This window comes from Euleptes europaea, chromosome 12 (genome assembly GCF_029931775.1).
Source record: "Euleptes europaea isolate rEulEur1 chromosome 12, rEulEur1.hap1, whole genome shotgun sequence".
Taxonomy (NCBI): Eukaryota; Metazoa; Chordata; class Lepidosauria; order Squamata; family Sphaerodactylidae; genus Euleptes; species Euleptes europaea.
This window is the reverse complement of record NC_079323.1, coordinates 10,790,261-10,803,658: the sequence shown is the minus strand read 5'-3', so window position 1 is coordinate 10,803,658 and position 13,398 is coordinate 10,790,261. Positions and strand designations below refer to the sequence as shown.

At 48.5% G+C, this 13,398-nt stretch overlaps 1 protein-coding gene across 1 annotated transcript in view; it reads right to left on the bottom strand.

The window, feature by feature from the left end:
* LOC130485693 (glutamate carboxypeptidase 2-like) overlaps positions 1 to 13,172 on the bottom strand; it is a 29,654-nt gene extending 16,482 nt beyond the window's left edge. Inside the window, exons 1-7 of the mRNA XM_056858932.1 lie at positions 13,117 to 13,172; positions 11,756 to 11,942; positions 10,147 to 10,248; positions 7,967 to 8,092; positions 6,116 to 6,302; positions 4,857 to 4,950; positions 1,197 to 1,292 (exon numbers count right to left, since the gene is read on the bottom strand). Coding sequence (XP_056714910.1) covers positions 1,197 to 1,292; positions 4,857 to 4,950; positions 6,116 to 6,302; positions 7,967 to 8,092; positions 10,147 to 10,248; positions 11,756 to 11,942; positions 13,117 to 13,172 — 848 coding nt within the window. The remainder of the gene's footprint in view (positions 1 to 1,196; positions 1,293 to 4,856; positions 4,951 to 6,115; positions 6,303 to 7,966; positions 8,093 to 10,146; positions 10,249 to 11,755; positions 11,943 to 13,116) is intronic.
* Between the last annotated feature and the right edge of the window lie 226 nt (positions 13,173 to 13,398).

Genomic DNA, 13,398 nt, shown 5'->3' with positions numbered 1-13,398 from the left:
ACAAGGACCCATCTTTAACCCCAACTGGCAGCCTGTTGAAATCCAGTTAAAATAGGGTTGCCAGCTCCAGGTTGGGAAATACCTGGAGATTTTGGGGGTGGAACCTAAGGAGAGCGGGGTTTGGAGAGGGGAGGGACTTCAATGCCATAGAGTCCAATTGCCAAAGCAGCCATTTCTATTGCCTGGAGATCAGTTGTAATAGCGGGAGGTCTCCAGCCACCACCTGGAGGTTGGCAACCCTAAGTTAACATGAACTGATTGGCTGCAAGGGTAGTGAAGGTATGGTTCCCTAGTGGGGAAAATTGGGTTAATTATATGACATCACATCCCAGCTGAGTTCCTCCCCTTCCCTGGAGTCTTCCCTTCCCTCAAACCCTGGACTCCCCAGGTCCACCCCCAAGTCTCCAGGAATTTCCCATACTGCAGTCTGCACGAATAGGGGGAAATGGTGACTCTCTCTCTCTTTGGTACCATTTCAGGGCTATTCCCACCTCCAAATCTCCAGGGATTGCCCCACCTGGAGCTGACATCCCCATATACACATGAACACACATGAAGCTGCCTTACAAAGAATCAGACCCTGAGTCCATCAAACTCTGTATTGTCTACTCAGACTGGCAGCGGCTCTCCAGGGTCTCCGGCAGGGGTCTTTCACATCACCTACTTGCCTGGTCCCTTTAACTGGAGATGCCGGGGATTGAACCTGGGACCTTCTGCATGCCAAGCAGATGCTCTACGAACTGAGCCACAGCCCCATCCCTATTGTGTGGGGTATATAGTGTATATATAGTGTGACGGAATGTTAGAACCTGGTTCTTGTAGGTTATCCGGGCTGTGTGACCGTGGTCTTGGTATTTTCTTTCCTGACGTTTCGCCAGCAGCTGTGGTAGGCACCTTCAGAGGAGTAACACTGAAGGACAGTGTCTCAGTGTTACTCCTCTGAAGATGCCTGCCACAGCTGCTGGCGAAACGTCAGGAAAGAAAATACCAAGACCACGGTCACACAGCCCGGATAACCTACAAGAACCAATGAACTCTGACCGTGAAAGCCTTCGACAATAGTTAGAACCTGGCTTTTATGGAGAGAAAGAAATAATAATTCCATGGCTCTAAGCTGCTGAAAACTCCCATGATTTTTGCATCACTTCCTGCCAATAAACTTGCCTATAAAACACAAGAAGGCATTTCTCTCCCACCTTTTTGAGGCACTTCCTCCGAACCCTGGCCCAACGTTGTAAGGCACCGAGAGGTTTCCCTTCCAGCTGTCCGGGGGGGCAGGCCCTCCCATGTCCCTGTTGGGGAAAAAAGAACAGGACGGTCCCTTAAAATGCACCCAGCTATCGTTACATGAAAAACAAAAGCCCTTTTTGCCACTGGTAGGAAACATTCTGTTCTTATTATCAACAAGGACTCCAAACGGATGCGACTCATGGGATTTCTCAAAGGGTCTCCCAAAGAGCTGCGCCGGAAGAAGAGCAGCATGGGTGTAGGGCAGCTGCTGGATCGAGCCCTAATTCAGCAAGGAAGCTGTTTCTTGAAACTGGAACGTGGCCAGGTGGATGTAAACGGAGAAAAAAGAAAAGGTCGGCATGGCCGTGTTTCGATTTCTCAAAGGAAGCGGGACAATCACGTTGAGAGTCCACAGACCGTTCGCACCGATAATGAACTTCGTGTTCCAGGTTTTGGGGTTTTTTTGCAGCCTTGCATCTGTAGGCTATCTTTGGCCTTTTTGTTCTCCACCGTGAAAGGCTGTTCCCGCCCCCCTTCCACTTCTCTGGCTTGACTCAAGACGACCGACCGCAAGACAAGGGGTTCGAAAGCATGCTGCCAGCACAGGGAGTTCTTTCCCCCATTGTTAAGCTGCAATAACCTCTCTTATTACTCGTTGTTCCGAGACGAGGTGTGACAGAAGTGCGGTCTTGGCTTATTTTGAGCCGCGCGAGCCTGTAAGGTTAGAATTCTTCTTCTGGAAAGGGGGCGGGAATGAAATGCCTGTATTATTGTATTAATTCCAAATGACAATAACGCAGTAGGAGGTTGAGAGTTTAAAGCAGTCTGTTTATTAGGCCCAGTATACATACCAGGTGAAAACTGCCCCAAATGCGCAGGACAATTCACACCCTGAACAAAGGATTGCAACCACAATTATAACTTTGGGTCAGGGGTGTTTACAATGACGTAGATTCACTGTACATTGGTTGTCTACATCACTTTAATTAGCATTTCGGATAGACGTTGGCTGAAGCTGTTTCTAAGCAAGCATTAGGTCCTGTGACCACATTCCTAAGTGTGCAGGTAAGATGAACAGTCGTACCAGGCAGCGATGTAGTCTTTGTTCTTGCAGCTCTGCCAGACTCATGCTAGCTTAAATGATTTTACATTAGGACCTCTGTTCCAAGGATCAATACTTTACCCCTTATACCTGGGGCTGCATGTCAATTACATATATGTGCTCTCACATGGTATTGTGCTAGATGCTAACCCTTATATTTTGGGCTTAGCATCTTTATAAGTGCGAGTATGCGGACTGTCCTGACCTGGATGGCCCAGGCTAGCCTGATCTCGTCAGATCTCAGAAGCTAAGCAGGGTCAGCCCTGGTTAGTATTTGGATGGGAGACCGCCAAGAAATACCAGGGTTGCTGTGCAGAGGAAGGCACTGGCAAACCACCTCTGTAAGGCTCTTTGAAAACCCCAAAGGGGGTCGCCATAAGTCGGCTGCGACTTGACGGCACTTTACACACACATGGGGACTGAGCATAAAAGCATACATTTCCAATACATTTCCCATAGCATATAAGGATTTCAGGCATTACAGTTAGAAAACAGCCGTGGGGCGGAGGAGAGAGGGACGGCCACGAGCAGGATCAGGGTAAGGATTTTAATCGATTTCTTTAGCCTATGAGCGCAGGGGTGTCGAACTCATTTGTTACGAGGGCAAGATGTGACATAGATGTCACTTGGTCGGGCCGGATCATGCCTCGCCAGCCCAGATCGGGAGCGGTGTGTGTGTGTGTGTGGCTGCTTCACATGGCGATGGGGTTGCTAGCCTCCAGGTGGTGGCTGGAGATCTCCCTCCTCAGGCTCCACCCCCAAAATCTCCAGGTATTTCCCAACCCAGAGCTGGCAACCCTTCCTGAGACCCTGAAAAGCCTGAGCCCATTAGAGTATACAATACTGAGCTGGACGGATCAATGGGTGGACTCCATACAAGGCAGCTGCCTGTTGGCTACTGGCCTGCCAAGACATGCTTCTATTTGCCCCTCTCCCTCGCTGGATAATTATCTCCTCCCTTTAAGTGCAGCCAAATTTCTTCTGGGCTTACTTTTTAATCATAATGGGCTGCTTCCTCGAGCCTCATGTATTTATTTACCCGAGGTGGGGTAGCCTGTCAGCCAAGGAACCGAACTGGGAGGTCAAAACTTATCCCACACACAAACATACTCAGCCTCCGCCACCCATTTGTAGCTAAGGGGTAATACTGGCCTACCTTCCAGGGCTGTTGTAAAGAGAAGTATGATGTCTGCGAGGGGATTAAAACACAAAGCAGAACATAAATGCTAAGCCAGGGGTGTCAAACCTAAGGCCCACGGGCAGGATCCGGCCCCTTGAGAGGTCTTATCTGGCCCGCGAGCCAGCCGAGGTGGCCACCCCGCGCCCCCACTCTCAGTCTGGGCTGGTGAAACATGGCCTGGCCCGACCAAGTGACATTTATGTCATTTCCAGCCCTCGTAACAAATGAGTTTGACACTCCTGTGCTAGCAAAAGTATTTGTTTAGGAAAATGTTCACACCCCACTGTTCAATGTAAGTGCTCCCAAAGCAGCTTATAAGCAGGGTTGCCAACTCCAGGTGGGGAAATTCCTGGAGATTTGGGGGTGGAGCCTGGGGAGAATGGAGTTTGGTGAGGGAAGGGAGCACAGCATAGAGTCTGCCCTCCATGGCTGCCGTTTTCTCTGCCATCTGGAGGTCAGTAGCAATTCAGGTGAACTCCAGGCCCCACCTGGAGGTTGGCAACCCTAAAACACCAACTCCTCTTCGATTCCTTTTTCTCAGTCCATTGCCTACTCTGCATCCTTCTTTCAGCTTTCTGTATTTTGGCTCCCTGCCTTTAGCTTACTAGGTTATCAACATGGTTCTTACTTTCCTATTTTATGCTTACAACAACTCTGTGAGGTAGGCGAGGCTGAGGCCATGGTCGCTCGGCGTGCTTAACGGCTGAGTAGAGATTTCAGGGAGCCTCAAAGGTTGAGCTGGAAACCATAACATCTATAACCAAATGTGATTGCAACTGTACATTATTTCCAGGTACTGGTCCCCCGTTTCATTCATAAAGTGAATGCCCGTCGCCACCTTTCTTACAAACAGATGTACGCACATGCATTCAGAATGTATGTGCGTTCACTGTAACTTGTGAACAGGGCTGCTGCAGACAGCAATCGGGGGGCTTGCAGAAGAAAAAGCCCCACAGGACTGAAAAAAATGAAGAGGGTGATTGATCCACCTGACCGGACGCCCTGGCTAACTGCTCAGATGATATTTGCCCCCCCCCCCCCAAGTTTGCTAAACGTGTTAAACAGCACTGTTTTAAAATATTATTGCAGAATTGACCAAACGCTCTGATGTGGCTAGCCCTGGCTAGCCCAATCTTGTCAGATCTCGGAAGCTAAGCAGGGTTGGTCATGGTTCATCCTTGGATTGGAGACCACCAATGAAGCCCAGGATCACCACGCAGAGGCAAGCAATGGCAAACCACCTCTGTTTGTCTCTTGCCGTGAATACCCCACGGGGTTGCCATAGGTGGGCTGTGACTTGACAGCACTTTCCCCCCTGTAAATCATACCACTCAATCAACTTACTTCAGTAGCTGCTCGGCATCACGGTAACCGATAGGATGGACAGGGATTTTGGGGAGGCCTGCGGCTTCTGCTTCATCATAGCGGTAGGCATACTCTGGAAGAAGAATGCCGTTTATTCTTTTTTTAAAAAATGCTTATTATTACCCCGACTTATATCATCAAACAATTAAATGACAAGCGATATGCACAGCCCTCTAGTTTTCTGTCTAAAAACTACCAGACAATGTCAATTGCTTTGTTTTTGGCAAAAGTCGGTTCTAACGTTACTGATCAAATCCTAAATGTGTCCCCCCCACCCCCTGCAACATGGATCAAAGAATCTGCAAGGGATAGGGCAGGATTTTTTATTATTATTTATTTACAAACCTGGGGGAATTCTCAGATTTACAGAAAAATCATACGGTGAGAAAAAGATGGAAGGATTAACACACACACACACCCAAACTGCTGAAGTGATGCCTGTGCTTGCAATATTAAGGGGAAAAAAGATCTTGCAGCATTTTAGGGCGCTTCCTAGAAACTCAATTAAGGAGTAAACATAGGGTTGCCAGGCCCTTCTTTACCACTGGCAGGAGGTTTTTGGGGCGGAGCCTGAGGAGAGCGAGGTTTGGCGAGGGGCTTCAATGCCATAGAGTCCAATTGGCAAAGCAACCATTTTCTCTGGGGGGGAACTGATCTCTATCAGCTGGAGATCAGTTGTAACAGCTAGTACCTGGAGGTTGGCAACCCTAAGTAAACACGTGGCTGTAGGAATGAGAGGTTGGGAGGGCAAGGTGGGAGTCGGCAGTAGCAGGTGTGTTGGATAGGGTTGCCAACCTCCAGGTACTAGCTGGAGGTAGTACCTGCTATTACAACTGGTCTCCAGCAGACAGAGATCCGTTCCCCTGGAGAAAATGCTGCTTTGCCAATTGGACTCTATGGCATTGAACTCCCTCCCCTCCCCAAACCCCGCCCTCCTCAGGCTGTGCCCCAAAAACCTCCCGCCAGTGGCAAAGAGGGACCTGGAAACCCTAGCGTTGGAGGAAGGGAGGGTCCTAACAGGACTTTCCATTTCCCGAGCATTTCTCATTCCAATCTCCATTCTGACATGAAGCTTGCTGAACGACCCTCGGCCAGCCACGGTCTTTTAGCCTAACCTACCTCACAAGGTTGTTGTGCGGATGAAAACCAAGGAAGAAAAAATATTTATTGTATGCCCCCCCTCCCCGAGCACCTTTAAGAAAGGGCGGGATAAAAATGCGGCAACACGTCAGATTCACCTTTGGCTGGATATCCTGGGGTCAGAGGATCCCCGGCCCCGTTCAGATTTAATACGTTCCCACGCTGGACTCCTCCTTCCGGGAGGTTCCAACCCTCTGGGTAAGGATTTACTCCAGGGGCACAGGAATCTGCGGGGTCAGAGTATAAAATGACACCTGTCGCCCCAGCCATCTCGGCGTTCTTCACCTAGGAAAAGAGCTGTTATTATTTACTTCGTACATTTTTACTTCACCCTCCCTCCGAAGTATTCAGGGTGGCTTAGGTTGTTTCTATGCTCCTCCACCTTATTCTCACAACTACCCTATGAGGGAGGGACATGAGGCTGCAAGAGGGTGACAGGGCAAAGGTCACCTGTATCAGACAGGGGATTTGAACCTGGGTCTTCTACACTGTAGTCCAACACTCCAACCACTATACCACAGTTTGGTCAATTCGGGTGTTGTCTCCGTGCTGGTGTTACATGCCTCCGATTTTGCATGCTTTTCTGGTAACATGCTTCATAGAGCGAAATGGTAACTCTAACCGAAGGAAGCCCCTGAAAAGAGTTTCAGATAGCTGCCAGCATCCCTGGTCACTGTGGCGTTGAGTGGGTAGATGCCAACCATAAAAGATGAGGGTTGGACAGTTTTAATTCCACGGATTCATTCCAGTAGCGATAGTACTGCCCTACCACACAAAGACCCTTCCCCTGGCGCAAGTCCCAGAGGAAAGTGCCATCGCTGCTCCTGGAATGAGTCTGCAGGATTCAGTCCAATTGGTAACATAGAGTTCCCAACCTCCAGGTAGTAGCTGGAGATCTCCTGCTATTACAACTGATCTCCAGCCGATAGAGATCAGTTCACCTAAAGAAAATGGCCACTTTGGCCATTGGACTTTATGGCATTGAAGTCCCTCCCCTTCCAAATCCTGGCCTCTCCCGGCCTCTGCCCCAAAAACCTCCCGCTGGTGGCAAAGAGGGACCTGGCAACCCTAGCATAACGTGATGTTATTATACTCAAGCTCTTCTGTAGCCCCTTTACTTAATTGGAGTCCACTTTGGAGAGGCAAAGAAAATCTGAGTGTGATACATAGGGTTGCCAGGTCCCTCTTCGCAACCAGGGGGAGATTGTAGGGGTGGAGCCTGATGATGGCGGGGTTTGGGGAGGGGACTTCAATGCCATAGAGTTCAATTGCCAAAGTGGCCATTTTTCTCCAGGTGATCTGATCTCTATCGGCTGGAGATCACTTGAATTAGCAGGCGATCTCCTGCTACTACCTGGCAGTTGGCAACCCTAGTGATACAGTGTTGTCTTCTACCAGACAGACAGAGGTGTGATGGGTTTTGGGAGGTGGGGTTTGCAGCAGCAGCCAGGAACATACATCCTGGGCAGACAGAGATCAGAGGAGCAATCCAGTTTGCGTCTGTGTTTATCTGCATGCCAATAAAAGATAGCTGAATGCCACGAACATTCATTCTTGGCTGCCGCTGCAAATCCCTCTTTCCCAAATCCAAGTCATTTTAAAGTGTATGAAGCAGGAACTCCATGCTGTTGAGAGACAGCATGGTGGAGTGGTGAAGTGGCTGACTCTAATCTGGAGAAGCGGGTTTGTTTCTCCACTCCTCCACATGCAGCCTGCTGGGTGACCTTGGGCTAGTCACAGTTCTCTTAGGACTCTCTCAGCCCACGTGGGGGCAGGCAATGGCAAACCACCTCCGAACGTCTCTTGCCTTGAAAACTCCACGGGGTCTGTTATGGGGAGGGGAAGGGAAGGCGATTGTAAACTGCTTTGAGACTCCTTAAAGGTAGAGAAAATCGGAGTATAATTGGGGTATAAAAACCAACTCTTCTTCTTCTGCATATACCCTTTACCTTGTTTCCTCTGAAGATTTTTCCGTATCTGGCAATGACAATTTTCCCGGAACAATTAATTCCCATCTCCCGCTCTAACTTGAAGAAGTCCTCTATGCGGCCGTAGTTCACGTACACAAGATCTCCCTGGAGCGTTAAACACACGGGTTTCAAAGCAAGCAAAGAAGGGGGGAAAGCAGACATCCTGTGCTATGGTGACAGGACTGTCCTAGGGTCATGGGAACATCTGGGAGCCAACATATAAGAATATAAGAAGAGCTCAGCTGGATCAGACCAGTGGCACATCTAGTCCAGCATCCACCTCAGACAGCAGCCAACCAGTTCCTCTGGAGGTCCAACAACAGGGCATAGAGGCCAAGGCCTTCCCCTGTTGTTGCATCCTGGCACTGGGATTCAGAGGTAGACTGCCTCTGAATGTGGAGGTTCCCTTTAGCCACTGTCGCTAGTAGGTACATTTGGAACCATTTAGAACCATTTAGAGGGTCTGCAGCTGACATGATGAAGGAGAGACAGAGAAAAATGAACACTTTTCTCTTGATCCGCCAGGCCAATTCCATTTTACACACATGCATTAACTAAATAGACCCCGGGAACACCTCTTGGGATGCCGGCGCAGCCTTTGACCGTGTAGGGATGCCACCGGAAGGCCCATCGGTGTCCCAGGGTGGCGCTGCCGTGGCATCCAAACCTTCACACCGGCATTGGGGCCACTAATACTGTCATAAGTAGCCTGGGGCCCCAGATGCCGGCGCAGCGCCTTCCTGGCCTCCTAAGGGCTTTCACCCTTAGAGCTCAGGAATGCGCTGACACAGTCCTGTGGCACTGCTTATTGGATGTCCCATCCTGTTGCCTGCATTGATTTCCACTATGCAATTGCCTTGAGTCTCAAGGAGAAAAACAGACGACAAATAATGCAAATAAATAATTAAAAAACTCAGGAACTATTGCAGTGGTACCTCAGGGGAACACATGTTAACCTTTAGGGCCTGCAGATCAAAGGGCATGAGCTATTCCTTTTATCGCATAGGGAGCAAAAGGGCATGTTGCATCACAGGGAAATAAACCCGTAAGAAATTACTGATAGTGGGTTCGCTCACCTTCAGGTAGCTGACGAAGTGGATTCCGGTTCATGAAAGCTCATACACCCTATCAATGTGTTGGTTTCGGAAATGCCACAAGACTCTATTCATTCCGATATCCGTTATCCTTTCCTAAGCCATGAATCGGCTCTCTTCCACCCCAGACGGCATATTCTGACTAACAGTAACCCCCTTGCCGCGGCACAGTGATGGTGATTGGGTTTTCATACCAATAATACAGGGAGGGCAGGTAGGAAGCAAGCAGGCACCCCTCCAGGCCATGCTCGCCTCTCAATCTGCAGCAGTCCCACAAAAGCAACAGCAAACCCTTCCTTTCTAAAAAGCTCTACCTCATTCAAGTACCTGAAGGGCTGTCATATAGAGGAGGGTGCCGAGTTGTTTTCTGTTGCCCCAGAAGGTCGGACCAGAACCAACGGGTTGAAATGAAATCAAAAGAGTTTCCATCTAGACATTAGGAAGAACTTTCTAACAGTTAGAGCGGTTCTTCAGTGGAACAGGCTTCCTCGAGAGGTGGTGAGCTCTCCTTCCCTGGAGCTTTTTAAGCAGAGGCTAGATGGCCATCTGTCAGCAATGCTGATTCTATGACCTTAGGCAGTTCATGAGAGGGAGGGCACCTTGGGCATCTTCTGGGCATGGAGTAGGGGTCACTGGGTGTGTGTGGGGGAGGTAGTTGTGAATTTCCTGCGTTGTGCAGGGGGTTGGACTAGATGACCCTGGTGGTCCCTTCCAACTCTATGATTCTATTATTCTATGATTCCCTGACCCAATTCCACGAGGTAAGCTTTGTTTCTTTTACCTCCAACTTATGTCACATCCACACGTCATTGGATATTGTGTTATCATTGGCAACTGGAATTTCCTGAGCGGACAAGACAATCCAGTTGTGGGTGATTGATCTGGCACAACAGCAGGGCGATCTCCAGTACACCACCTTAGGAAAGGCGCAACACGAATTCAGTGGCTTGGAGCGGCCACTGCCCATCAAAGGCCATTCGTCACAATCCTGTGGTCTGCCCTCAAATTCCAGGGAGCCTGTTGTTTTTGGCTGCCAGGAAAAGAAAAGGTTCCCACAATCCTTACCTCAGGCGTGCCCTGGGCTGAGAATGCGCTGTAGGGTGGAACTACATCTCCAATGTCCTCATACCCCGGAGGAGGAGGCTCAATTAATGATGTGTTGAAAATCTAATTAGCAAAGATAGGGAGAGACAGCATATTGAAAGAAGAATCAGATTTGGACCCATTTCCTGCCTGGTCATGGCCAGCAACTGAGAGAATAACATAGAATAAGAAGAGTTGGTTTTGATACCATGATTTTTCTCTACCGAAAGGAGTCTCAAAGCGGCTGACAATCACCTTGCCTTCCTCTCCCCACAACAGACACCTTGTGAGGTAGGTGGGGCTGAGAGAGTTCTGAGAGAACTGTGACTAGCCCAAGGTCACCCAGCTGGCTTCATGCGGAGGGGTGCTGTAGTGGTTAAGTGCAGTGGACTCTAACCTGGAGAACCGGGTTTGATTCCCCACTCCTCCACATGAGCGGCGGAGGCTGATCTGGTGAACTGGATTTCTTTCCCCACTCTTACACACGAAGCCAGGTGGGTGACCTTGGGCTGGTCACACTCTCTCGCCTACCTCACAGGGTGTTTGTTGTGGGGAAGGGAAGGCGATTGTAAGCCGGTTTGATTCTCCCTTAAGAGGTAGAGAAAGTCGTCCTATAAAAACCAATTCTTCTTTTTCTCTGACTGAAGAGTTAATGCCCCCCCCCCCAATATTGTCCACCAACCACAGATTTCTGCAGGTAAATTGCTCATTGGGGCATCCCATCAAGGATCTCCAATGACATACGTAATCTAGCCTCGAGAGGAAGAAGTAGGATTTCCAGGGTGATAAGAACATAAGAAAAGCCACGCTGTATCAGATCCAGGCCCATCAAGTCCAGCAGTCTGTTCACACAGTGGCCAACCAGGTGCCTCTAGGAAGCCCACAAACAAGACGACTGAGCAGCATTTATCCTGCCTGTGTTCCAAAGCACCTAATAGGCATGCTCCTCTGGTACTGGAGATAATAGGTATGCATCATGACTAGTATACATTTTTTAAAAAATATATTTTTATTATTTTCTCATATAAATATTTACAAAAAGAGAAAAAAGGAAAGGGGAAAATAACATCGATTGCAATCTCACTTGTTCTGCAATATTTCTACCCCCTATTGGTTCGGATACATTATTTCCAGCTTATAGAAAATCAAAAGAAATATATAATAATAATAATAATAAAAATAATAAAGAATGATTACTCAGTGAAATATATTGTTATGTATACAGTCTGATTATTACCAAAATGACTAGTATAAATTTTGACTAGCAGCCCTGAATACCCCTCTCCTCCATGAACATGTCCACTCCCCTCTTAAAGCCTTCCAAGCTGGAGGCCATCACCACTTCCTGGGGCAGGGAGTTCCACAATGTAACTATGTGCTGTGTTTGAACCAGGCTGATACCTGGCTTCTAGTCCTCATGTTCTCCCAGGTCTCTCCACACCTTAACATTACATGGGATCAGAAGTCCTCAAGTAGCTTCTTGTACTTAAAGGAGATTAGCCCTTTTGAGTTTTCAGGGCTTGCCAAGATTTGCAACTCATTAATTCCCAGGAAACTTCAATGCTGGCAGCGAAGGAATACCCTCATTTACCTCATGCCCCTGTTCGTCGACAACTGAGATGTAGTTGGGATTCGTTTCATTTGGGTAGGACAGCAGGACGTCGTAGGGGGCCAGATGAACTGAATCCAAGCCAAATCCCTTCCACTGGGCTTGTATTTGTTCGGCAAGGTGTAGGTTCTCCTCTGTACCCGCCAAGTGAGGACGTCGTGTGAAATTGCTGGGAGGACAGAAAGGGTTGTTTATTTCAAAGCAGGAAATTGGCTTTGTGCTTTTATTGCGCTTCTAATTAAGAACCGTCTCCCACATTCATACTACATTCCAAGAAAAATGAACATCCTTCACAGAGAACAGAAATGACAAAGGTCATTTATGCATAGGTACTTTCACTCATGTCCCCCCCCCCCATCATCTCTGTCGTTCCTTGGAGTTATGCATGAGTTTTCCCTCCTTTAAAGAGAACCTAGCTGCCAGCCCTCACAAATCATGGGACTTCCCGTTCCTCTGTTAGCCCGATTCTTCCCTTTCCCCTGAGTTTAGCCCAGGGGGAATCTCCATGCATAAGGCAAAGTGCGGGACACCAAGCTTAGTTTCGCTCACAGCCAATTACAAAGCAGTGTGTCCAGAGGCAGGGATTCAAATACTTCCTGCTTCCTGGGAGCTCTTTCTGAGCAAAATAAAGGCTTTTTAGAACTGAGGCTTGGATTCCCCCCCCCCCTTCTTTTCAGATTGCGCCATTTTTTTTTAATGTTCTTAAAATGCTTTTTTATGCGGCAATTGGGTTTAGGGGGAGGGAACTTTTCTCTCACTACAGCCACTTACGAAGCAGCATTTCAAGGGGCGGGGATTCAAATACTTCCTGATTTGAACGTGGAGATTGCTGGTGCACAGACTCCCAACAGGAAAGTGTGGGTCCAGCGAGCAAAGGACCTCAGGTAAAACTCCCATGCATAAACGACCAAAGACTTCTTGGTAAGAAAGCTGCCCTACAACTCTCCATTTCCCTTCACAGAGGATTCTAGGTGGATTCTCAGATCACATGCTATACTGCGGCCCAACAGGATTGGCTAGAGTACTGTAGAAGCTAAGCGTGTGAATTAGATCACATCGAAGAATCCTTTGTGTTATTAATTTTTTTAAAAAAATTAGGTTGGATCCTACCAGCTTTTCTGCTGGTAAAAAAAGGGGAGGTTCTTCTTGACTCCCCAAAGGCTATGCTGGGGATCATGGGACTCACATGGACAAAAGCACACAGGTGAGGTTGCAGTGAGGAAGGGAACTGAGCCAAATGGATGTGTGTGTGAGGAAGGGCCCGGTCCTCTCAGTCACGCCTTTGACAGGTGAACAGCCATACTGTTCGTGCATCCCATAAAAGAGAAACAACCGCCCCTTACTGTAAAAATCGCTGGATGTTCTCCGCTTTCATTTCCGCCAGAAACGTTTCCTTCATTTTCACGTCAGAACCTGTTTCTGGCAATTGAGCCGCAGGCTTGCTCACCCAGCCTGCAAGAGACACCAAGACGTTTCCACCACAGGACACATTCCATGGGAAATGCACACTCATCCGTTTCTGGACCTCGTCCCGACAGGGCGGTAACTTCTACACATTCTCAGTGCCAAACTGAGTATTGCTTCTCAATAGTATGCCACGAGAAAACCCATTAATTTTTTCCCCT